This window comes from Cyrtonyx montezumae, unplaced genomic scaffold (genome assembly GCF_038088225.1).
Source record: "Cyrtonyx montezumae isolate F1298 unplaced genomic scaffold, pur_monq_1.0 scaffold_21, whole genome shotgun sequence".
NCBI lineage: Eukaryota > Metazoa > Chordata > Aves > Galliformes > Odontophoridae > Cyrtonyx > Cyrtonyx montezumae.
Window position 1 is genome coordinate 1045483 of NW_027071948.1, and position 24041 is coordinate 1069523.

Consider the following 24041-nt stretch of genomic DNA (forward strand, 5'->3'; position numbering starts at 1 on the left):
TTTCGGGCACAGCCCCCAGACTCCTTTCTGGACCCCTCTTTCCTACACATACACCTCAGTCCGAACAACTGCACTGCAGAAATTAAATGCACAATGCTATTCCTGCCGAACCATTTCTCCATCAGTTTCTTCACTGACTTTCCCCTGCCCTCCTCACACCTTTTTTCACTTTACATGCTTCGTTTCAGCAAAATCAAGGATGCAAACTTCTTAGAAGTACTTAGTTTCCATGGAAACCTAAGCTGACCGCAACATTATTGTTCTCAAGAGGGAACTGACTTTACTATATGTTCATTCACTGAATTAATGGACTCCTGGTTCTTTTATTAGCAGCTCGCTGACAATGGAAAGAGAGAAATGTTATAAAAAAGACTCTCAGACACTGTCCACTCTTTTGTCCGGGGCTTACTGGAATGACGCAAACCTATTCAGGGAAAGATTATAAAAATCAACTCAAAGCTGCCTCTGTTTGTGGCGGCCAAACATGCCCTTATTTCATAGAGATACAGCACTCAGAGCATCAGCTCGGGGCTCGTGGGGAGATGGCAGCTGCAGCCCTGCCACAACAGCATGGGATGCTCACAGGGAACAGCTCTGGCCCCAGCAGCCAGGAGGGGCATATGCTCCCTGCTTTTGGGCTGAGCTAAGTGCACAGAGCAAAAGCTATTTTGAAAAATCCCAGGGCTATTTTCAAAATTCCCAACACTGTTTTCAAAGCAGTGGTTCTTGGTAAGCACGAGGGTCCTTCGGGTTTGGTTCTTCAGCATTTCGGATTCAGTTCTTCGATGTTTTGGGCTTGATCCTTCAGCACACAAAACTGAAAGATGCAAAAACAGTGAACTCCAGATTTTTGCATCGATTCCAGTGACCGCTTTAGACCATCTTTTATTAAACATAGTGAATATATAAAACACAGAGGAAGTGGTAAATAAATACGGCTATGCACATTTGTTTTGTGCAGAGTGCTGCAAACGCAGGAACGTTAACAGCTCGGGCAGAAATCTGGAGGCCGATGTCTGTGTGTGATATTGTGACAGGCTGTGCTCAGCCCCGGGGCACTTGGCCCGCTCGTAATTGCTGCACAAAAGACAGTGAACAGTTCCCTTGCTCTTCCCTAACTACCTTCCTGACTGCTTATTGAAGTCTGATTTCTGACTCCTCTGGGTCATCATTCATCAGCCCTACAGATCCCGGCGGGACGGCCGAGCAGACCCCTCCATATCCCCGGCTGCCAGAGGCCATTTCTGACGGCTGTGATATAGAAAATGTCTTCACAGCAACCCGGTGGGACGAGAGATGGTTATAATACCCAAATAATCATTTTGCAAATTATCATAATTATCAATCAATCATCCTGTGTGAACAATGTGTTCCTGCCGTATCAGATGGTTCCTGTGACCTGTAGCACTCCGTGTGCAATAATAAACCCGGCGAGATTTATGGACCTCTCCTCCTCGTTTCTGCAGTAACAAAACATTGGTGTTTTCTTTCTTTTTTTTTTTTTTTATTTTAACTTTTGTTTTAGGAATAAAAGCTCCATCCACCCCGTTCAGGTTTGCTCCTCGGTGCTTTCGAGGAGGTCAGGATTTCCAATCTCACACGGTTCCCAACAGTCACGTTATTTTTAAAGCAAACCTACATGGTTTGGGAAAAGCAGTGCTGAACAAATGACTTTTACTTTGTCGTGTCGGCGCCATTACGTTACCCACTCTGAGTGTTTTGCAATGTACATACGAAGTCGGCCAAAGGGAAAAAAAATGGTTTTTGTCATCAGTTTGTGCTTCTTGGTTTTTTTTTTAACAATGCCCGATTGAATCCCACTCTTTTGAAGCCGATAGCATCTCCCGCTCCCTGCGCCGTACATTCTCGTTAATGGATAAATTCAAGCTCTCGAGAAAGTCAAAGAATAAATTTAAAGCCCTTTGCCAAATGCCTATCCTATTGGATTTTGATAAGACGGCTATTGAGCTTTAATAATGTCTTCTATCCTTTTTCAGCTGGCCCTTAACATGTCTCTTTATTTGTCCCTAAAGCCTCTTCAGCGATGCCTTTTTATTACAAGTCTCTCAGCTTGCTCTCGAGGGAGACAGGGTCGACAAGAGTGATAGATAGATAACTCTATAGATTATCTCCCACAGATGTTTTCTCTCCAGTAGCCCCTCGGGCTATTCCCTTTAAGTAAACAGAAACTAAATGGAGAGCTGCAGGAGGAGAAGTCCCCACATCCCCATCACAGCAGCCGGGGAGGGGGCACCCACACCCCAACCCACAGCCAGAGCTGGGAACAGCACAACACACCCACACGTGCTCCTCGCAGAGCCCGGAGATGAGGCTGCATTGTCCCTCTCCCCACCCCAAGCAAAATCACGACGACAGCAAGGAGAAGGGGAACAGCCCCGTGCTCCAACGCCCTGAACACGGCGGAGGTGCGGAGGAAAATTCAGAGTCACACTCGTGCACAGTGAAACAATCCTCAGCTCAGTCATTTTCATCCTCCCAGCCCTTGCTATGCCCCATCCTCAGCCCAGGAGACAGCAATCAGCTCAGCAAGCACTGGGATCACGGCCCCTTGGGGGCTGTGGCCCCATGTCCCTGCTCTGCACCCACTGCTCTGCGCTGTCTGCAGTCCCCTTCCCACCTCTGAGGGAGCAGGAATAAACTGAAGTCACATCAGCTATTGTGCCTTCAACAACTGAAAGGTTCAGGGATGCTGGGAAGGGAAATCCTCTCCTGAAAGGTTTTGAGGCACCAGAGCAGCATGCTGCGTAGCCAAGAGTGCTAACAAACCGTCCTAAGATACCTCCAAAATTGTAGAGTGGTTTTCCGTGCTTTGTCTTCCATTTTTTCCCTGACAGCAAAGCTGTCCTGCAGTAGTCTTGTCACAAGCCATAAAGTTTAGACTTGAACTCTTTACCTTACTGCTTTGACCTTTTTTACCCCAGCTGTAAAGCCCTACTGCCCATCCTTCAATAAATTTATCACCTCATAAACTCCCACTAGAGCTTCTCTACGCCGCATTTAGAGACAGCACTGGAGGGGCAATCCTCCCCCCCTGTCAAATATCATAATTGTCCAGTTTCATACCTGCTGCCCAGGAAAATAGTTAAGGACATGGCAATGTTCAGAGACCTGAAGGTTTTGCAACGTTCTCCTTTGGAATAACATAATGGAGCTTAAACACAAAAACTCGTATCCAAGACATACAGCTGCCAGTTCAGTGTTTCCTTCTACCCACGTCCCACACAAAGCCTGCTCCCTTTGGGGTAATGTAGATTCAGCAGAGAAGAGATGCAATATTCATTAGTGATATTTTAATTGAGGACTGAGAAAGAACACCAAGCAATCTGGGCCATGGAGAATTCCCTCCATGGCTGCGATGAGTGCGTGGTGATAATAAGAACCTGCCACCTTGTCACCATGTCTGTCCAGACAAAAGGATCCCACAGAGGCAGAGTCAAACACCAAGTGAGTTATGGGGAGGAACAAGGTAAAAAGTTCAGCGGCGTTGCGACGGGGCGGCCGCGAGGTCATCGGATGGTCACAGGACATTGCATGGTGAAAGCCTGAGCCCCAAAAATAAGAGCTTGTTTTCCTCAAACCAGGGAGAACAGAACGGCCCAACAACGGCTGTGGGGCTCAGTCTGTGCTCCCAAACTCTGGAGCTGACAGGTATTACATTTCGCCGCGCTTGGCAGAGCGACACTAGTGTTTCCTTTTAGCTTTCAGTATTGAAGATGGCCTAAAAGGGTGAATGGAAAAGGCAGTTGTTGCAAGTTCCCATTTAACATACTTCCCAATAAAAAAAGAACACAAATATTTTATGACCACGGCTGTGAATAACCACGATAAGACCATCACATCTGAAAAGAATTACATTTCATTCCGTATTTCAGCAAGGACGCGCCGCCTCTATGGACATGCAATGGCCATAAGCAAACTCAACTTGTGGTGAGTGCTGCCCCAGGGACACTGCCATGGAGGGAATCATCCCCACGTCCCTGGAATGACCCAAAGCAAAACAGTGGGCTGGCTACTGAAACATGGGAGCTGAGCCTGCCTCGCAGCCATGGCGCAGATTTATACAGCTGGGCCATATTTGGAACACATTTTTCTCTGGTCGGTATTACAGTATAAGCATCACAACGTGATGAAAAGCACTGGTAATACATCATACTCATTCAATTTTATCCTTTCGTGTATCTGTTCCTATTCCCTGGGCCTTTACATAAGCCACATTTACGTGGTGAAGTGACCTCTAAAAATTTAGCACCCTTAACTGAGGACCAACATTTTCTTTTACTGGAAAAGAGGTAAATGAGGTTTTGAGATTTGGACTGGTACTTGTTCATGTTGTAGCTGAATCAAGAAACACTTCACACCACTGTTTTCTTTTTCATAAATACTGGAATCACAGAAAGACAGAAGAATGTGCCAACAGAACCACAAGATGTAATCCAAAGGAGCAAGAGCAAATGTTGGAAAAGTTTTAGGACAATTATTGCGATGCATGGCCTGGTTCAAAATTAAGAACTGAGTGTATATCAAAGTCAGATGTTAATACCAATGGCATAGAATGAAACCATGTCCTACCTTTTTGATATTGCCCTCCTGGGAGGTCACCTCGGGATCAGTCAGTATTTGCTGCAAAAAAAACCAACAAAATGGAGAAAAGTTAAGTTGGATTGCAGCTAAGAATGTTATAAAGTAATACAGATGATGATGACTACAATTATTATTATTACACAAGGGCCACAACTCTCCATTGCAGCTGAGTGACACGTGGATCTGGGAAGTTGGGCAGAGGGCTTTCACTGTCGCTGTGTTCTCCCACACATTTTAAGGACTTCTGCAGCTTCCACTGTTAATTTCTTTGGATCTGTCTGCTGCACAGCGTGCTGCTTTCCCAGAGGGAGGAGATGCAGAACATGGCACCGAGCAGCCACCATCATGCTGTGGGACAGGGATGGGTGGGGAGGGTCTCGTCCATTCCTCCCAGCAGAGATGCAACCAAAATGCAAGGAGAGCCATGACACAAAGGGAACGGTGCTGCACCACCAAGGAGCTTCAGTGAAAAAAGGAAGGCAGAAGGAAAGGGCCACGTCACCCCAGCACACACCCACTGATGTAAGTGGTCATGGTGCTGCCTCTGGCCACGTCCAGGTGAGATGGACTGAATTTACAAACTTCAGAAGCGTTGGCCAACGCCTCCAAGCTCAGCTGTAATAACAGCAGGCCGTGTTTTAAATAGCAGGAATCCCAAACCATTCTGTGCTTTACAGCAGCTATAATAGATACTGAAATTGTGGTTTGGAAAGCAGCTGAGAGCAAATAGGACCAAGAGGTGAACAGCAGAGCAATAAAAGTCTGCGTGCTCATGCACTTGTGTGCTCAGTGCACAGGTTGGAGCACCTCTGTGGAACAGTGAATGACATCCACCACTGTGGGAAGGGCTGGTGGCCCTGGAGCAGCCCCAGCTCCTGCCTTGGGAGCTGGTGGCCATCTGAAGCCCTTTGAGAGCCCTGGCACAAAGCCTGCAGAGCCCTAGCACACAGCTGGCCGTGCTGAAGGACACACTGCTGCCAGGAGCTGACCCCAGACTGAGACACCTCGCTGTAATTATTATATGCACAGCATCTTTAAACACAATTGGTTAAGTACGTGCATTCAGAGTGCATAATCCACCCGTTCAACATGCCCATAAACGTGGATGGGGAAAAAAAAACTGAGATGAAGTGCAAATTGGGCTGTGGTGTAGTCCTGTATAAACAGGCTTAAGAGTCAGGAATTCCTGAGTCTGAATCTAAATGCCAACACAAGCTTCCTTTTGTTGGTTTGGACAGATCCATGCTCATGGGGCGAGTTATGACTCTCAAAGCAAATTTTTTTCTTTCCCCTTCAATTCAGAGCAGATCTCACATTTTGAAATTCTCAGATAATATAAAATTCCATGCAAAGTACTTCGGGCACGTTCAAAAATGGTACTTCTGTGGCACAGCATGGTGGCTTTGCGTCCCGGTGCCCATCTGTGATGTGTTGTATGGCTGATCTCTGACACAGGGAAGCAGTTTTCCTGTTTCCTCCCACTCCAGAACTTCCAGGGATATGTTCATCTCCGTGGAACCATCTCTGTGCCCAAGAGATCGGGATATGTCCATGGAAGGAAAGGGGTTGGAGCAAAAGTAGATTTGGAACTCTTTTCAGGTTACGTTTTCCAGTCTTCCTTTACACCAACTTGCCAAAAGAGACCACTGTGTCTGCAGAGACAACGCATGGGACTGTGTTCTGCCCCTGGCTGTCTGCATCATGGATTTAACCCAACACACCCAGTTCTGTTCCCCCAGCAGGAGCCAGCAGGATGGGCTCCTTGGGCTGGAGGAGCTGCCCAACCATCGCCAGGTTCTGACAGCACTCAGAAGCCCTCGTGGGTGGTTCAGGAGGAAGGTTCAAGCTCCTTGTTCTGCATTTCCAGTTTGGAACAAAAACTGTTTGCAAACAGAGGCTGCAAGGAGAGCTCTGCAGCAGCAGAACCTGCACACGGCGCTGGGACTGAGCGCTACTCCTAATTAAACGAGGGAGAAAGCACCAGATGTGATGTTTATTAATAAGAATAACAAAAGATATTTTGAAAATCTACTCATTGGGTAATTTTAGCTCAGGCTGGACTTCATCTCATCTGAATGCCATAATCCTAAATATAGTGCTGGACGTGCGCAGCGGGCTGCGGCCTTGCCATTGACACAGATGTACTGAAGTGTACTCAGAGTGGACACCGTACCCTTTTCCTATCCACTGAGATGCTGACTGTAGCCAAAAGCAAGACCACGTGCCACTGCTGCACCTTGGGAACACAGTGGAGGTGTAGCAGTGATGACTTCCCCCGTGGTCATTTCCTGGGCTCTGCACACTGCTGGCAGCGGGAACCCGCCCGAGCTGCACGAGAAAGGGATGTGCTATAATTTTTGCAAAGCCTCCTGAATGTATACTAAACATGTCAAGTAACACCATGTGATTCTTTTTGAAAAACAGTTTACAAGCTGGCATTCTCCAGCTGCAGTTAACCCTAATTTGATTACATTACCGAGACAGATCACAATGAGCTTATGTAAATAGTAACGTTATCCATTCATTCCGTGAGCTCAGATAAACTGTCATTTAAAAATAAAAAAATAAAAAAAGAACTTGAATAGGCATGGCTTGATGTATTCAGCACAGCCTTCCCCTGCTCCATCACTGCGATCTGGGGCTTTCAGCGACAGTTCCATGTTTGTACCGAGCTGGAAATACAAGGGGAAGCCCAATGGTGGCACGTGGATAACAGCACTTCTTTCAGTAACTGGTTCTTCGTCGCCATCTGACCCTTTAGAGGGATGCTTTGGCTCTCTTGGCTCTAACATCCACCCTGCACAGCACCATGCCCATCGCTGTGTGGCCTTAGGGAGTACCTTGCTAGCATCCTCGCCTCCTGGCACCCAAGGGTGGTTTTACAAACCTAAATAAATAAATAGATAAAAGCTGTGATGTGTAATGCATTATTCTCTGCTGCTGTTTGCCTGAGACACAAACCGTCGTTCATTACACCATCACATCCTGCAGTGAGGAGCTGACCGGCTCAGCACCGACTGCAAATGCACAAGCAGAAAGGGGCTGTTTATTTATTAACAATTTCCCAAACAATGCATCTGCCAATTTCGAAGTGAAACCAGAAAGCTGATTTGTGCAAAACGCAGTGCTGTCACAACAGCTGCTGCTTTCCCAGCTCCTCCAAGAAGTCTGGCATCTCCTACAAAGGCCCTCTCCAGCACACAGCCGGGTCATCGAAGCCTTGCTGCTCCTCCATGGCACCTGCTGTTGTCAGTTGCTTTACATACGTCACTGACCAAAGGCCCTGGATATCACAGATCACAGAATCACAGAGCTGTAGGGGTTGGAAGGGAACTCTCGAGATCATCAAGTCCAACCCCTCTGCCAAAGCATCCCCCTAGCCCAGGCTGCATCTTCCAAACGGCACCACACAAAATCTGCTCAACTGCATATACCAATTTTTAAGCAATCTTTAAACAAAAATGAGAAACAAAACAGTAAGTTTTGCAAGCTCTGAATGCCATAGAAGGAAGAGATCTACTTGAAAAGCTCATGAAGTGAGTGCCAAGGGCTGAGCTGCCTGATGTTGTCTGGTAAATCAGGCAAAACTCTCCACCTTCTGCCCCAACAGACTGCAGAGCCACTCCACCCAACGCACTGCAATAATTCAGAATCTGATTTATTGTCAGCAAAGCTATCGGGCCTTGAAATACAAATGGAAATATCAGTTTTCTCCTCTGTACGAATGCAATGTGGACGGCCAGCAGAGCTTTGGGAGCCACAGTTCCCTGTGCAAGAAGCATTAAAGGCAGGTCACCAATGTCGTGTGAGCACTGGCAGGCAATGCGCTGACCTCATACTCGTTCTAATCCAGATGTTTTCTGCGTGAGCATTATCACCTGCAGTTTACATATCTTTCTTTTTTCTCTTTCCTTTCCTTTTTTTTTATTTTTTATTTTTACATTCCTTTATGGTCACTTTTCACCTGAGCCTCCTAAAGTCCCTTCAACACTGTCATGATTAATGCCCATTTTTGATACCTGACGGCTTTGCCACCATAAACACCACATTGCTCAGCTAGGAATGCCTTTGAAACACTGCCATCCTGAGACCCCCAAGATGGAGTTATAAATGCTACCTTAGGCCAAGTGCCTCGACCAGAAAGTACAAGAATGCTGTGCTGGGAGCAGACTGAAGGAGTGTGGGCTTGTGAGGACAGAAGGACCATGAAAACAGAAAATACACATGGAATCCACATGAACCCAACCCTGGATTGCCAGGATGCAGATTTCCAGTATTTCGTTACTGCCTTTTGCTTCCCTTCACTCCTTCAAAAGTGACAGAACAAACCTGGTCATCCAGAGCAAGGAGGATGAGCAAGGATTTCTGCGAGCTGCCCAGCTTTGTATTCAGGTGCTGCAGCAGAAAACCATTCTAGCACTTCCAATGGTTTTTTGTTTGTTTTTTCTGTTAGCCATATTTTAAAAGTACAGAGACTTTAGAACACTTTCTGGCCAAAAAAAGAAGACAGAATTTTGTATTTTCTATAGTATAAACTGGTGAAGCACTATTCACTTGAGGAAATTTTCAATATCCTGTGTTGGGAATTCGCAGCGAATGTGCATGGAATTAAGAGGAAAGGGAGGAAAGCTCCGGTCAGAGAGGAAGAATTTCCTGTCCTGGCTGGTGAGCATGGAGGATGAACAGCACGGCCCTGCCTGGCACGGAGCAAGCCACGGGATGAAAGGAGGATAAAGAATAAACCAGGCATTCAGCACTAAGGGCAACCCCAGCACAATTGGGAACACTGTGGAGCAGCCAAACGGTGGTTTGTGGACCAGCAACAGTGTGCACAGCCCTGCTATGCACTCCGCAGACCATTTTATAACCATTTATTTTTCAGTTGAATGTGTGAACAAAAAGGTGCTCTCGCGTGGCACAGTGGATGTTCAGAACGAGCAGCCATCAGTGGTCCAACATCTCTGCGATCGGCCGCAGTGAGCACTTGTGCACTTGGTTGTGTCGTGTGGGGCTTTGCAAAGGAGCTGCTTTGTTTGATGACTTCCAGGAAGTGCACAGAGGTGAATCGTTACAGGTTATTCCAAAGGGTGTCCCAGGGAATGGGACACCCCGGGCTGTGCTTCAGAAAGGAGTCGGCTCCTGGGCATCCGAAAGGAGCAATGCCAGGGGGACTGAATGGTGAAAAGGGCAAATGCCAAGCGTTAAGAATATGCTCAAGAACAAAGTCTGCAAGGAAGAAAATAAGCATGCAGTTTACATCCATGGTATCAAACCCTTTTAGACATAACTCCTCCATGACATCGCGATCAAGTTCAACTGCAAATACCAGGAAGTTAAACAGAATCTAATGGAGAGCGTTTGTAATAACTTCAATAAGCTGAGGACTTGAGACTTTCAGCCAAGACAAATAAGAGAGGGTACTGATTAGTAAATGTCACCATTCCTCCTGCCAAGCACTCAGGGGCTGGTGATAGGAGAGCATTAAATATAATCTCGCAGTCTTTAGGGGCTGTTTGATTTTATATTGCATTCTTATCAGGTTCTAAAAGTCCAGTGTTAATGAGCATGAGAAATGCACTTGATAGTTTGGCAGTTTTGCTGAAGGAGAATGTATTTCATTCATGACGCGTTCCTTGGATCCAAGCTAGGGATGCATTTCCCATTCAGAGCGTGCCACGTCTAACCCCCGTCTATTCTTCTTCCTCGTTTCAGCAACCAGGCATCACCTTTAATAACCATCTATTTACACTATTTAAATAAAATGGCTTTTACCAGCTCCAGAGAATGAAACCTTTAAGAACTTCGGAGCAGAGAGACACATTTACGTAGCGAGTGTGAGCACAACGCATTCCCTTTTGCAATGCAGAGTGACTCTTGAAGGAAGAATAAGTACCAGGGATGGTAAATCACTGGGGGGGGGGGGGGGGGAACCACAACAAAAACCAGCAACAAAACAAGCAGTGCTGTTTGGATTCTGAGTGACCCACGAGGTGAAGGAAATCACAAACCCAGATAAATGGTGTTTTGAGAATGCCATTGTGTTTCAAGTGCGGTAGTGATGACAGCACTGGGTGCTCGGGCAGCACGCTGCTCACAGTGCCACGACCAAGCACAGCCCTGGGCTTCCCCAGGATGAACTGCACCACTGCCTCGAGCCCCGAAACCTGTGCACCCCAATGCATCCAGGTGCAGCACCTGGGAGCAGCCTCACCTGCCCAATCTCCAGGAGCACAAGCCAACCCGTATTGTTTTCAGAGCGACCTGAATTATCCGTGGCAATTGTTTATTTTGTAGATAATTAACAAATCCTGCCTCTAATGAGATTTCTCAGTGAATGGTCTTTTGTCTATTATTGCGCCCACTTCTTCAAACATTTCCCAGAAAAGAAGATTGTAATAGAACACAATAGGGGAAAAAAAAAAAAGTTTAAATTAATATACTGATTTTCTTTTCAAAATACATTTACAAATATCACCGTGAAGTTCCTCTCTTCCTGGAGGGAAATTCCATTACAGAAATGAATTCTGAACAGATGGAAGGGGCACTTCTCCACGTGCCCAGTGAGCACAGCCTGAGGATTGGGATGGACACCCCCAGCACTGAATGGTGTCTGTATTTCCCAGTGTGCTCATCTTCAGAATGGGGAACACAATGAGCAGACTGAGAAAATCTGAGGGCCTCTGTCACAACTGCAAAGCAGTTGGCATTTTCACTGTCCATAGAGAAAACAGGAGAGAAGGGAAGGTTAGGGTCAGCAACTCCGAGAGCTCTGTGCACAACGCAATCACTTAAAGTATCCAGAGCCATTTATTATCTGAGCAAAAAATCATCTTGAAGAGTGAAATGTAATGCTTTGGTTAACAGATAAAGCGTTGCTGTTGGCAGCAATGTAAGTGGATTGGATGGTTAGCTTTAGCCACATATGATCCATCTCTTTTTTTGTTCCCGACCCTTTTTAGTTATAAAAATGACCTTGATATTGACAGAATAATATAAATGAACTTCCCCCGTACTTCCCATATTGATAACCTGTTTGTTAAGATGATCAGCAATAATCATAAGTAAATAAAGAGAGATCATACATCATCTGGTAATGGCAATGCTGACATGCACTTCATCTGACGTATGGGGACCTCTGGGCTTTGGCTGACGAGCTCATACTTCATATGAAATTGCAGCCTCTGTATCCAGGACACACATTGACATACACATCCATACAGGGCAGTGCACTCACATCTCAATATCGAGTCATACCTGTCACGAGAGGAACATCCCACAGAACGCTCTCAGCTGGAAGGTACGTGTTGAAATTCCACACATACAGCACCAAGTCCCTGGAACAAATGGCATCTGCACACCAACCTCTTGTCTCCCTTTGGGTGAGGTTCTCACAGCGAACCGACCTTGGCAGAGTATTGCTGGGGCCACACTTATTTCCAGTCCTGCTTGCAGGACTTCATCACCTCCTGCTCTTTCCTTTCAAACCTGTATGGAAGCGCCAATGCTACTTCTTTCTTACAAAATCCCCTTCATTGCACACAGTTTTGACACTGATGCTGGCACTGACTGACATCAATATTGTAGGGAGCAGGAAAGTCTCAGCACCAACAGAGGAACTGGAAGAAAATCGCAGATTCACAGAACCATAAAGGTTGGAAAAGCCCTCTAAGATCATCACATCCAACTCCATCCCAGCCCACTAACCCATGTTCCCTCAGTGCCACATCTCCATGTTGGACACCTCCAGGGGCAGGGACTCCACCACTTCCCCCTCCCAATGCCTGACCACTCTTTCTAAGAAGAAATGTTTCCTAATATGCAACCTAAACCTCCCCTGGTGCATTATATCTCTTCTCAAAGATGTACCAAGGCAGCAGATCTCCAGCTGCAGAGCAGGGCCAGCTGGCTCTGCCCTCTCCCATCGCCACGCCGAGTGACACAGCCTGCTTACTTCAATGCAGTGATTACACAGTTAGGCATCTGAGAAAGAACAGGGAGAAATGACCTCATTCCGTTCTCTTCCTCACAGCCTAAAGAGACACTGATAAGAATTATGAATTGTTTTGCCACATTCAAACCCAATATGCTTATTCTTGGGAGCATTTTCCTGCCTTGGTTCAAAAACCCAAGTCATACACAACGCTGCCAAGCTCACTGAAGTGCTCCAGCTACCTGCATGCAAGCCTGTCAAATCACAAGCACAAACATAACATGCAGACGTTCCCTGTATGCAGAATTTGCCAAAAACCCAGCTCAATGAGCTGCCTCTCTATCTAGAGCTTGTCCTCAGTTCCATCAAAATAATGGCCCTCAACGTAACCATAGCAGTGCACCAAAGCTAAATAGCTGAGCTGTGACACGACCATTTTTTATCATTAATCACACTGCAAGGAAAATAAAGCCAACATGCAATGTTCCCACCAATTTCAAAAGGTTTAAGTGGGAAATGCACCGTCTCATTTGGCAGCTCAGTTCTGCTGCTCGCGCTATGCAGGGAGCAAAGGAAACCAACAGCCAGGGCAGCACATCCCTGCCTGGCACCTCGACAGCTGGGATGGGCTGTGTCCCCCAGTACCCAGCAGAAGGACAACCTAATTGTCACCTGAACATGACAAGGTCACAGGCAGCGTGATGCAGCAAGAAAAATGGTCCATTAGTGCCTCAAAGGCTGGAAGAGAAGCACAAGACTGGGGATGAGAGGCTCAGGTCTTGTTTCTGCTAGCAGAAGACACCAATACCCCGTGCTCCTTCACAGGGGACAGCTTTCAAAAGAAGAGTAAGAAGATGGCTACATCACTCTCATTTGATCTAACAACACAGGCCTTTGAAAAGCTGGAGTTTAGGGTTCACAGGCAATCTAAGTGGTAAGGGAGATCTGCACTGATGTGGTTACGAGCAGTACAGTCTGTGTGTGCCATGTGCTGCTGCTCTGCCTCCTGCCTTCAAGTCCCACTGCCATCCCAATGCAGAATGCTCATCCTGGATCCTCACCTGGAGCAACTCCCTGAAGCAATGCTTTCTGCAGGAAAGGGAACAGCAGAGGGACAGAAAAGGGCACTTTGCCTTCCTTTATTCACAAGTGATATTAAGTAAATGATATTCTCCATTAAGAAAAGTGAATATGGAATTATTCTGCGGACGAACTTCAGACGCTGGCACAATCCGTTTCTCATTTAAAAAGCACACAATGTTGTTTTATCTGAGTTGATGGGAGGTGCCAGGTGAGTTCCCTTTTCAGAGCTGGAGAAACAATTTCAGAGAGAACTGGATAATATTTTGCTTGGAATGATAATATTGTGTTTGGAAAAGGTCAATATTTTATTTAATCAGCCAGACAGAGAGTGGGTGGCAATTTCAATGCATTTTCTTGAGACAGGAATTTAGGGAGTCCAAGCGGAAATCGGTTTCTGTTTTTCCCTTGGGCTGCTGATGCCTTCCGCAGGTAAGCAGTGGAGGAGCTGGTGCTCAGAGCTGCCCTGCAGGGAACACTGAGTGCTTTGCTCTGCACCTCGGCCATGAGCAGGGACTGACGAGGCAGAGATCCACAAGCTAAACAAACACAACCTTCCCACAGCACAGGCCCCTTCCTCTGCTCTGCCCTGCAACCCCCCAGGGCCAAAGCGTTATCTGAGGCCGGCCAGCATCCTCCCACCTGTCTGCATAATGTTCTCTTTCTGATGTTACCCTGAGCATCCAACCTGGGACCCCCCTGCTCAGTGCCCCCGTGCGGTGCTGGAGCAAATGGGATCTGCCACGTCTGGCAGACCCCACAGCAGCCACCCACCCCTCCAGGACAGCTGCTGGCCTCCAAGACAGAAACGGGGCTTTATTCCCCAAGACAGCAGCGAGCCCTCATCGAGAGAGAGCACTGATTAAAAGAGCCAACGAATTACTAGAGAAATGAGCTTATGAATCCGGCGAGCACTCCATTTCTTGAGGTCAGAACACGCAGCCATTATCTGTCTGCTCACATTTTCTTGATTAGACATCTTCTCAGCATAAGACCCCGCAGCCAACTGCTCTGCACAGGGCTCTGCCAGAGCACCTCCTCTGTCCTGGCCACGAGGCCGAGCCGTGGGCACCGGACACAGGGCAGTGCTGGGAACATCCCGAAACCCCCACAGGAAACGTTGCTGGGGCCAAACAAAACAGCAGAGAGGCTCTAAAAAAAACGCCCCTGGGTTATCTTTAGTCATTCTGGATTCCAAAAACTTTACCTTTGCTGTCCACAGTAGCTCCAGTTGCTCGCTGGCAGAATTAAAATGGAAAATGGATTTTCCATGTGCAGAACACTACAATGCTACAAAACAACCCCCCCCAAAAAAAAAAAAAAAGATAAAACCATACTTTTTTTTTTTTTTCTCTCATTACAAGTTTTGAAAAAAGCACACACAGCCCTCGTTGTTATTAAACACTCTGAGCAGAGTACTGAGGAAAGCCTTGGGAGCTCCAGCCCCGCACCGATGGCGTTTCATCTCGTGCCAAAAGGAGCACTGAGGGTCGGAGATGGCTCCCTCCATCATCTCGCCACAGAGCATTTCTGTTTACGTCTTACAAACTCCCACCGATAGCTCATGGACAAAGAGACGTCCATAATGTATCCAGATGCTGGAAATGAAGTGCAGTGAGGCCGTGGAAGAGGCTTTAATGATGTAAAGCTTTTTTGCTGAACCGCCAGCCCAATGTAAATAAGCGCTGCCTTGAGTGTGGCTCGGAGATTATTATCTTACTCACCAAATCATCTGAATTTGCCATTGAGGAAACTGTTGCTTTGTAGGGATAATGTAACAGCAGTTTAACATGCTTATAACTTGGTTCTTATAATCTTGGTTCTTTTATAATCTTATAATCTTGGCTCTCAGCACCACGCAGCTCCTGGGGCTGACGGAGCAGTGCAGCTCCCGGTGCTGTCAGCCCACACTGCTGGATCACTGGGGTCAATTGGCCCTGTTCTGACTTAAGGATGGGGGGATAAACTCATTACCAGGGCTGCAGTGATTTCCCCCCCCTGTGGCACCTGCTCTAACCAGGCAGGACACCAGCAAACCCAGTGTTCCCAGCAGGACAGTGGGCACACGGCTGCTGGGGCCTCGCACAGCAGTTTGCCCTCAGCCCGGACCCCATGCTCAGCTCCCTGGGGGCATTTCCACTGCTTTGAGTGCTTGGCAGTGGGCTGTGCTGAAGGTTGGGAAAGGTTAGGAAATTCCAAAGCAGTCTCAGAAGGTTTGGGGTGAGTTTGTGGGGTTTTGGACTGCTCAAAGTCATCTCCTCACCACATCCTTTCATCCCAGGCTTCCCAGCTACCATCAGCATTTGTAGTTCGGATGTGCTTTTAACACTCAGAAGTCATCTGTAAGGTTCTGTTTTGTTTCAAAGACACAGAATCTCTTTTAGAACAATAAGATAACGATTTCTGGGATCAGGAGAAGCAATGGAATAAAGCAGAGAACCAAGAAGAAGCACTGCATTACTCCACTACCTACTTTGCCAGAGCCAACGCTGTCCATTTGCTGTCCATTTCTAAGTCACAACTGCTTCCCCTCCCTCCCCGATTCAGACATTCAGTCTGCTGGTTGGATCACAGTCACAACTACATGCAGCAGCAATACCCGGGCTGTCACGCAGCCAGGACACTGCTCCAGCTGGATCCTGGCTTCCAGGACACGCTCCGCTGGGCCATCACCTGCCAGCCAACGCAGCTCAGAGCGATGCTTCAGTTCTAAGCCATACGAAGTGGGAGGAGAACTTCACAGTAACACACTCGGGCTGTACCACTTGCTAACAGCACTAGGAGTCCTCAGAAACAGCAAACTAACTTAAAGAAAAAAAAAAAAAGGTTAAAACCAAAACCTGCTCGGGCGGATGCACAGTCAGCACACGGTTCGTGTTATTGCTTGGAATAAGTTCTGTCTGCAACCAGCATCACGTGCTCTTCACACAGCAGCATTTGCAACGTGGGCCATAATGCTGGCACTCAGGTTGTATGCACCTAAGTTGTTTATTTCTCCATTCCTGTGCAATCTGCTTCAATTATGAATCTGCCTGCTTTTTTGCAGAATATAAAAGCCTGTTCCTTGCACCATATAATTGTGTTCCATCGTGGAACCGAAATTCATCACTGCCTGGCTGTCCCCCAGCCTCAAAGATAAACCATCCATAGGGTAATAAATGTCAAACAATGATTATTGATGCTTTCAATTAAATTGATTATCTATTTGAGGTGCATAGCGCGGTGATTTATTGCTGTCTCTTTACGTTGCACTTGGCACAACAGCCTCCCGGAAAGGAGAATATTTTGATTGTTTCCATAGATTTTCTATTAAATCTGATTTTTTAAAGGGTCCACCACCACCGCAGTGCTTGGCACCTGGCTGAGCCTGGGATCTGCTTTGCTGCCTTCTGCAGTTGGAAGGAGAGAACAAAAACTCATGTTTCGGTGTTCATGGAATAGCAGGATGCATCCCTGACTTGCGTTCCTCACTCAATAACATTTATTATCTACAGACAGTTAGACAAAAAGTTCTGCTGAGTGCCACACACCCCGATGCAGAGATGCGATGACCTTCGGTGCATCACCACCTCTGCATTTTTATTAGTGCCAGGTATCAGCTGCAATAAAATTGTGAGGCATTTGCTCACCAATAACCATCAGCAGTTGCTTCACAAGCAGCGCTTCTGTTGGATGCATCATGCTTAAGGTGACAAGAGTTCACCTTTATCTGCTCAATCCTTGAAGAAATGCCCCAAGTGTGGCTGGGCAGCTGGCTCACAACCTCCCTCCCTCATCACCTCCCCAGCAAGCAGGGAATGCCATCAGACCTGTCCCAGTCAGCTTGCTCTGAAAGCCAGATCAAACATTTCCAGGCGGGTGGACTTAGAGAAAATCAGTGAGAAATCTCATCATCTTCATGGGGAAAAAAGAAATTGAGAGCTGATAAGTCACCGACTTCAAATTTGAAGCAAGGGTGATATTTTTCTCCATCTCTGCCCACTTCTATTACTTCCAAGCAATGGGGAAACACACACCAAGGTAACCCTCTGGCTGCACCCCCTGCAGTTGCACTGTCCTGACCAAGTTTCCCACTACTGTTCACTACTGGGAGCATCCAGGAACAGAGCAGAAGCACTGCTGTGTTTGCTGGGATGCAATGCAAAGATGAGTCTGCCTCAGAGACCTCAAAAATAAGTAAATGCAGATAAATGATGAAAAAATGGAAAGAGAGATTGCTATCCCACTTCTACAGACAAGACTGAGACATGAAATTAGGTGACGTGCCAAAATCACAGGGTCTCCAGCATTCAGAAATTGAGCTTCAAGCTCCTTAGACCTAATCTTAACAATGAGGCTGTCACTCCTCCTCAGATGCGAGCACCTTTGACCCTGCTAAGCTCAGAATTATACACACATCAATTCAGACTTTGAAGCCTGGCTTATCTCTCGGTAGTGTAACTGTCCCCTTCTCCGCAGCCAGCAGAGCTATCTGAGGGAAAGATAAATGAGCAGGGCAGAAAGAAGAAAAGCAAAGACCCCACGGCTCGGCAGAACTCTCTGCTCTGTGTTTGCTGCAGCAAGAAGGCAAATTGTAGAACCACAGGACCATTAAGGTTGGATAAGAACACTGAGATCACCTAACGCAGAGGTGCACCTACCACCAATACTGCCCACCAGAGTGTGTCCAAAAGCATTAACTGCTGTCCCCTTGAAAGGGAACAACACATTGGTCAACCACTGCTCGAGCACTGGCACAGGGAGGTGGCACTCACTGCTGGGTTGGGCATTGAACGTGATGGTTTTGGAGGTCTTTTCCAACCTTAATGATCCTAAGGTTCTACGAGCCAGTTTGGTCAGGGCCATTGCCACAAAAACAGGCATACACAGGGCAAAGTTGGTGGCCAGACCTTGTCCTGGAAGGTAAGTTAGAGAACATGACGCCGGGCAGGCAGCAGCTTCCCTCCCCAGCACACACCACAAGCTCCCAGAGGCGTGGAAATGGACTGAGCAGGCAGAGCTGAGCAGCTCGGGCAGGCGGTTGGCAGCCAGGAGGGAAGGTGCTTGGCTATGCTAAGTGCCCTGCTCTGGCAGCACCCAGCAGGAATGCTGTGTCTGGGATGCTGGCACTGCTCGGCCCCCGCCCCACAAAGTGATGCTGTGCAGCACCACAGTCCCAGCAGCTCCACGCAGTGCTGCTCCTCTGCATTCCTTGGGCAGTGATGCGGGGAGGATAAGAAAGCACTTGGTGAGCGTTTAGTGCTGCTTTCCCTATGAGATTCTCCTTAAAATCGTTTTTTTTTTTTTTCCCAACTTGTTCAGGGAAAGCTGCAAATCAGAAAAGGAGAAGTGAAAGGTTGGCAGCGATGGTGAATCGCTATGCTCAGACTGTGCCTGGTGGATCACACCAGACAGCCCCAACCAACATTTCCTACACCCTCCAGAAGGACAAATCACCCCCTCCTCCCTTTCCCTGCCCTCTCCAAGGATCAGTCCCACATTCGCAGGCACAGACTTGGATCGCTGCGTCCCGGCCAGCAGGCACAGACTTGGCCTTCCACCCTGCAGACCCAGAATCCAAAATAAGAGCTTTTCCTCCCCGCCTTTCTTCACCCCAGCGGAGGGAAGCACTGTTTTGATATCAGATCCCACCCAACTGAGCATCGCATCAATGAAGGCGCTGTAATGTGACTCAGAGGATTAGCATCTTCATTCTTGGAAACAGAAACCGGCGCAGCCCTGCTCTGGAGCCATCTCACCAAGGCCAAGCCTTTTCCCCTCGTTCATTTTCTTCCAGGGACACGTTGGGGCGTTGCAGCAGTGGCTGTGTGCAGTGAGCAGCAGCTCCAGGAGCCATCTGCTCTGTTTAAAGCACAGGAAGAGCTGGGCAGGTTCAAGAAGTACGCGGCGGATGTAACGGAGCCTCTAATGTGTTTAGGTTTCTCCAGTGGAATCCTGCTTTATCAGAAAGCAGAGGTCCTGATGGGATTATCAGCAGAAAGAAACGCAGGACCTGTCTGGCTGGGGAGGGGCTGTGTAGCAGTGAGGTACAGTGCTTCCTTCCCACCACAGCTCCTGCTGCAAACTGCAGTGCGGGGCCCACGCAGGAGCTCAGCACAGCTCCGTTGGTTCTTGTCTCACACTGATTCCTTGTAGGAAGAGAAATTAAGACATCTCTCTGCTCGCTGACGTCCCCCTGCAAGCGCCAGGGGGAACTCAGCAAAATAAAGTTGTATTTTTAAGCTGCTGATGCGGGAGCACACCGAGCTCAGCACTGCGCATCGTGCAGCAAGAAGCACAACGTCAGAGCTGCGGGCCCTGCGTCTCCCCGGGTTCAGTGTGGGGCATTCAGCCCTGAATTCATCACTGATGCACTCCATAAAATCCCAGTGACAGCGCCCTGGCAGAGGCAGCAGCCTGCACCCCATCCCAGCATCAGCCTCATCCCACGCAGCACTGCAGCGCTGTAGGGTTTCACCCCCTGCCCCCCCCAGAAGGATCAGAGCACGGCTGAACCCCCCATCACCATTTCCATCACTCCTCACCCAGCGCAGGGCTGGGGGGCTCAGCCCCAGCCCCCCCCCAGCACTCGCCTCCCCAACCAGCACCAGCTAAAAAAGGGAAAGAATGAGAAAGTGAGCGCTCTGTAGCTGGCACCGCAGACAATGTGCGTCTTGTGTGAGTAATTTAGCACTATGGCCAGTCAATCTGGTTTCTGGGCCCAATGCCCTGACCCTCTTTAGAGCTGCTCTCTCTCTCCAGCACAGTGTGAAACATTTCCTTTCACAGCACTGACACTTTGCAGATTGAGACGTCAGGCCTGTCCAACTGCAGCAAATTAGCAATTTTTCTTTTACTAATTGGAAATAAAAATGTTTGCTAAGGGAATAATTTGTAGGAATGCAGTGTTAGGTTTCCGGCTTTTTATAAGGATGCTTTAAACTTTATGCATGTGCACTTTTCTTCTGTTTTGATGCCTCGCTGTAAATTTTAATAGCTTGCTCGACTGTTAACTTTACAGTCTCGGCCGTCCAAAGGATTAAATGAAGTTTTTAATTTGTCTCCCTCCCCAGGACAGTGAGGTCTTCTCCTCTGAGCACAACTCCTAGCTGAGGCGAGCACAGCTCCGTGGCATCGGACAGATGGATGGGTGGGTGGGTGGGTGGGTGGATGGATGGATGGATGGATGGATGGATGGATGGATGGATGGATGGATGGATGGATGGAGCACGGCTCTGCAGAGCTCCCATGAGCACAGCCTGAGAGATGGGAGCAGCTCTGCTACCTCCCCATGGCTTCTGTAGCTCTGCCTCCCAGCAAGTGTGGTGTAAGAGCCACCTCCTGCCTGCTGGAGGTGTTCTGGCTGCAGCTCAGCACCAGGGCCGCTGTGCCCATTCAATGGGAAATGCTCCGCAGATCTGGGGACAGAGCCTGGAGCTCTGAGCTCCCCTTGCCAGCAACAGCAGGCTGGGGACGCCTCGGTCTTGTTCCTAAAAGTCTCTCTGCAGTTAAGAAATGCCATGCAGTGAGGGCTTCTCCAAAGAAAAAAACAGTTCCAGAAAGCAGGCTGAAGAAAGAGCCTCCTACAGCCTACAAAAACCTCCTGAAACCCAGAAATTATAAGGAAATGCCCTTCTGCTGAAATACAATATGTTAGTTTAATATTTCTCCGTAATTCTTAAGGCATGTAATGTCTTCCTGCTAACCGCGCTCGGGCAGGAGTACATTAGCTCCTATAACAATGCCAGCACATAAAGAGTTACTGTTCTTTCCCCCCGAACCACCCCCACCCCCCCATAAAGCATTTGACAGCCATGCCTAATAATTCTTTCTGGTGTGGTTTTTCTTTTTCTTGATGTCTTTATGTGAATATGAAGCCAGAGTGAAAGGCTTTGGGTGACCCCCGTGAGAGAGAAAAAGTATGAACTACAGAGAAAGAGAGTGAGATATAGGCTCCCTGCAGAGACATAGGCATCTTCGCTGGCAGCTCGCAACTTGGCTTCAGAGGGCCTTTGTGCAGCAGAAAGGACTCTTCTTCACTCAGGCTGCGACAATAGGTGTTTTGTCAGAGAGGGACAGGATAAAAAGCAGGGGGTGGGAGGCGAGATCATCATCGGCGAGGGGCTAGCCTTTGGGGCCTGCAGATGTTGGAAGGAGGATGATTTATTGCTCCAGTGTCCCCGGTGGCATTTGGCCACCTTCCCAGAGCCTGGCCTCGGTGGTGGGAGGGAGGAGGGAGCCCTGCGGGGCAGCACTGCCACCATCGTCATTGTCACCATCAGCTCCAGCCCTTCCGAGGGCAATGCTGGGCTGCCCCAACACAGGGCCCACGGGGCTGCCCCAACGCAAGTCTTGTAGGGCTGCAGGCCCCAACTCAAGGTTTGTAGGGCTGTTCCCCCTGAATTCTCCCATCTGAGAACTGAGCACATCGCCGGTTTGGTTCCTCAGCCACAGAAAAGCCCTGAAAGTGAGAGGTGCGACATCTCCTAACAAATCACTGCGAATCGCACAGCATAACCAGACCCACTTAAGTCATCTTCATCCAAAAACCAAACCAGAGAAGCCCAGGGGTGCTCTGTGCACAGGACAAAAAGCTTCCTCCCTGTGCCTCCCATTGCTGGGATAACGGGCTGCTCACGGCTGAGTGCTAACAAACAGCCCTGTGTAGCCAACCAGCCCAAAGGTTGGGTTGGTGAGATGGATGGAAGGAGCTGGGAGCCCTGAAGGAGGATTGATGGAAATCAGCTGGGAGAAGGAACCAAACTTTGGGATGTCTCTCCGTACCCAAAGAAAACCCCATGCCCTTCTGCAGATTGCCCACTGCTCCACACATCCCGTAAACTGAAAAGTATCCCAGGTCACTGAGCCAGGAACTCCTGGATGATTCCCAAGAAAAAGGAATCACAGTCGAACAAGAAATACACACCAGGACAGTGTGCTGCCAGAAGTTTGATTTAGGACTTCTGCTCCAGCTCCTTTCCTCTTTTAATATGCAGTTTTCCACCACACTTTCTACATAAATACTGTATCCTATGGCTGACAGCCTCTTTCAGTAGATTTATCCACCAGTGGATTTACTAAAAATGTTTTTTTCTGTTGAAACAAGGGCACATGCTTCACCTCAGCAAAAGCCAAATCCAGAGGCAGCATTAAAACACAAAAGCAGACAATCCTAGACATGATAGATGCAAAGAAAGGGTTTTAGAGTCATTTTGTACAGAAATCGCTAGGCAGAAGAACCGAAAACTGGAAGGTGAAATAAGGAAATGGAAACCGACTGAAACGGGTACGAGGTTCCCAAGATGAGCTGCACAACAGCAATGCTTTGCAGAAGCCCACAGCCCAGACGACTGCTATTAGTTTCGACTGCCAAGAGCCAGCAGCACCTACTACGAGGGACCACCTCAGAACGCACTGCGAAGCTCCAGACACACTTTCCTGCGTGCACTCAGAAGTGCTATATCCATTTACAGAAGGAAGCGAAGCATTCAAAGGATAAGTGACATGTCCAAGGTCACTCGGAGAGTCAACTGCAGAGTCAACAGAAGAGTAACTGGATCTTTGCTCAAAATCCCCTGGCTTTGACTGCTAGACAATGGCTCCCCCTCCCACGTAATCAGCCAGTTATGGAAGGCATAAATGCATATTTGCAGGACGAAATATGTTCACTTGAGAATAAAAATGTTTGGATGATAATCTATAGATTATGTGACATTATCCAGACTGCTCCGGTTTGGAGCTGGATGGAAATCTGATGGATTACAAGCAAGACACCAGAGTTCTAAGGGAAGCTTTGCTCTGCCTGCTTCTCTCAGTCTCTGCAAAACGTATGAATTTTAGAAATACACCAAAAAAATCCAATCCCCGCAGCTCTGAGTCTTCCAAAACCTCCTGCCAATATTTGCTTCTTTATTGCTATGGGCATTGAGGATCCCACCTCTCATCCTGCCACAAACGGAGGTCTCACTAAGCCAGCCAGCGACCACAACGTCGGAGCAAAAAAGTCCATCTAAGAGGCAAGAGAAACAACATCCAGGACTCCCACAGCCGCGAGGTCGCACATTTTTGGATGAAATTATTACTGCCACTCTACAAATAAACGCTGCATAGTTTGCTCATCGTCAGAGGAGCTGAAACTGAAGCAGCCCGGGTTTCATTTTCACCCATCTCCATTTGTTGGGATGCTGTGTGTGCTCCTACAACGAACACAGATTCTCACTGTTGGAGGGCAGTGGATCCGGACTGCTGCTCCCTGGCTCCTGAAGGACGTCACAGCACTGCAAGTAAATGTATGTCAGGCAGCACGGGGAGGGAGCAGGCCACTAATGGCTGGCTTTGTCTCTTGTTTCTACTTCTTTTTTTTTCATATAAGAAACAGAGTTTGGGCTGCAGACGTGGATAACACTGCATCTGTAACGCTGTGCAACAAATCGCCGCATCAGCACTAAAT

General features: G+C 48.0%; 1 protein-coding gene across 1 annotated transcript in view; it reads right to left on the reverse strand.

Moving 5' to 3' along the window:
• Positions 1 to 24041, reverse strand: part of PRDM16 (PR/SET domain 16) — a 192367-nt gene that overhangs the window by 74776 nt on the left and 93550 nt on the right. The window contains exon 3 of the mRNA XM_065737906.1: positions 4591 to 4641. Within this exon, the coding sequence (XP_065593978.1) occupies positions 4591 to 4641 (51 nt within the window). The remainder of the gene's footprint in view (positions 1 to 4590; positions 4642 to 24041) is intronic.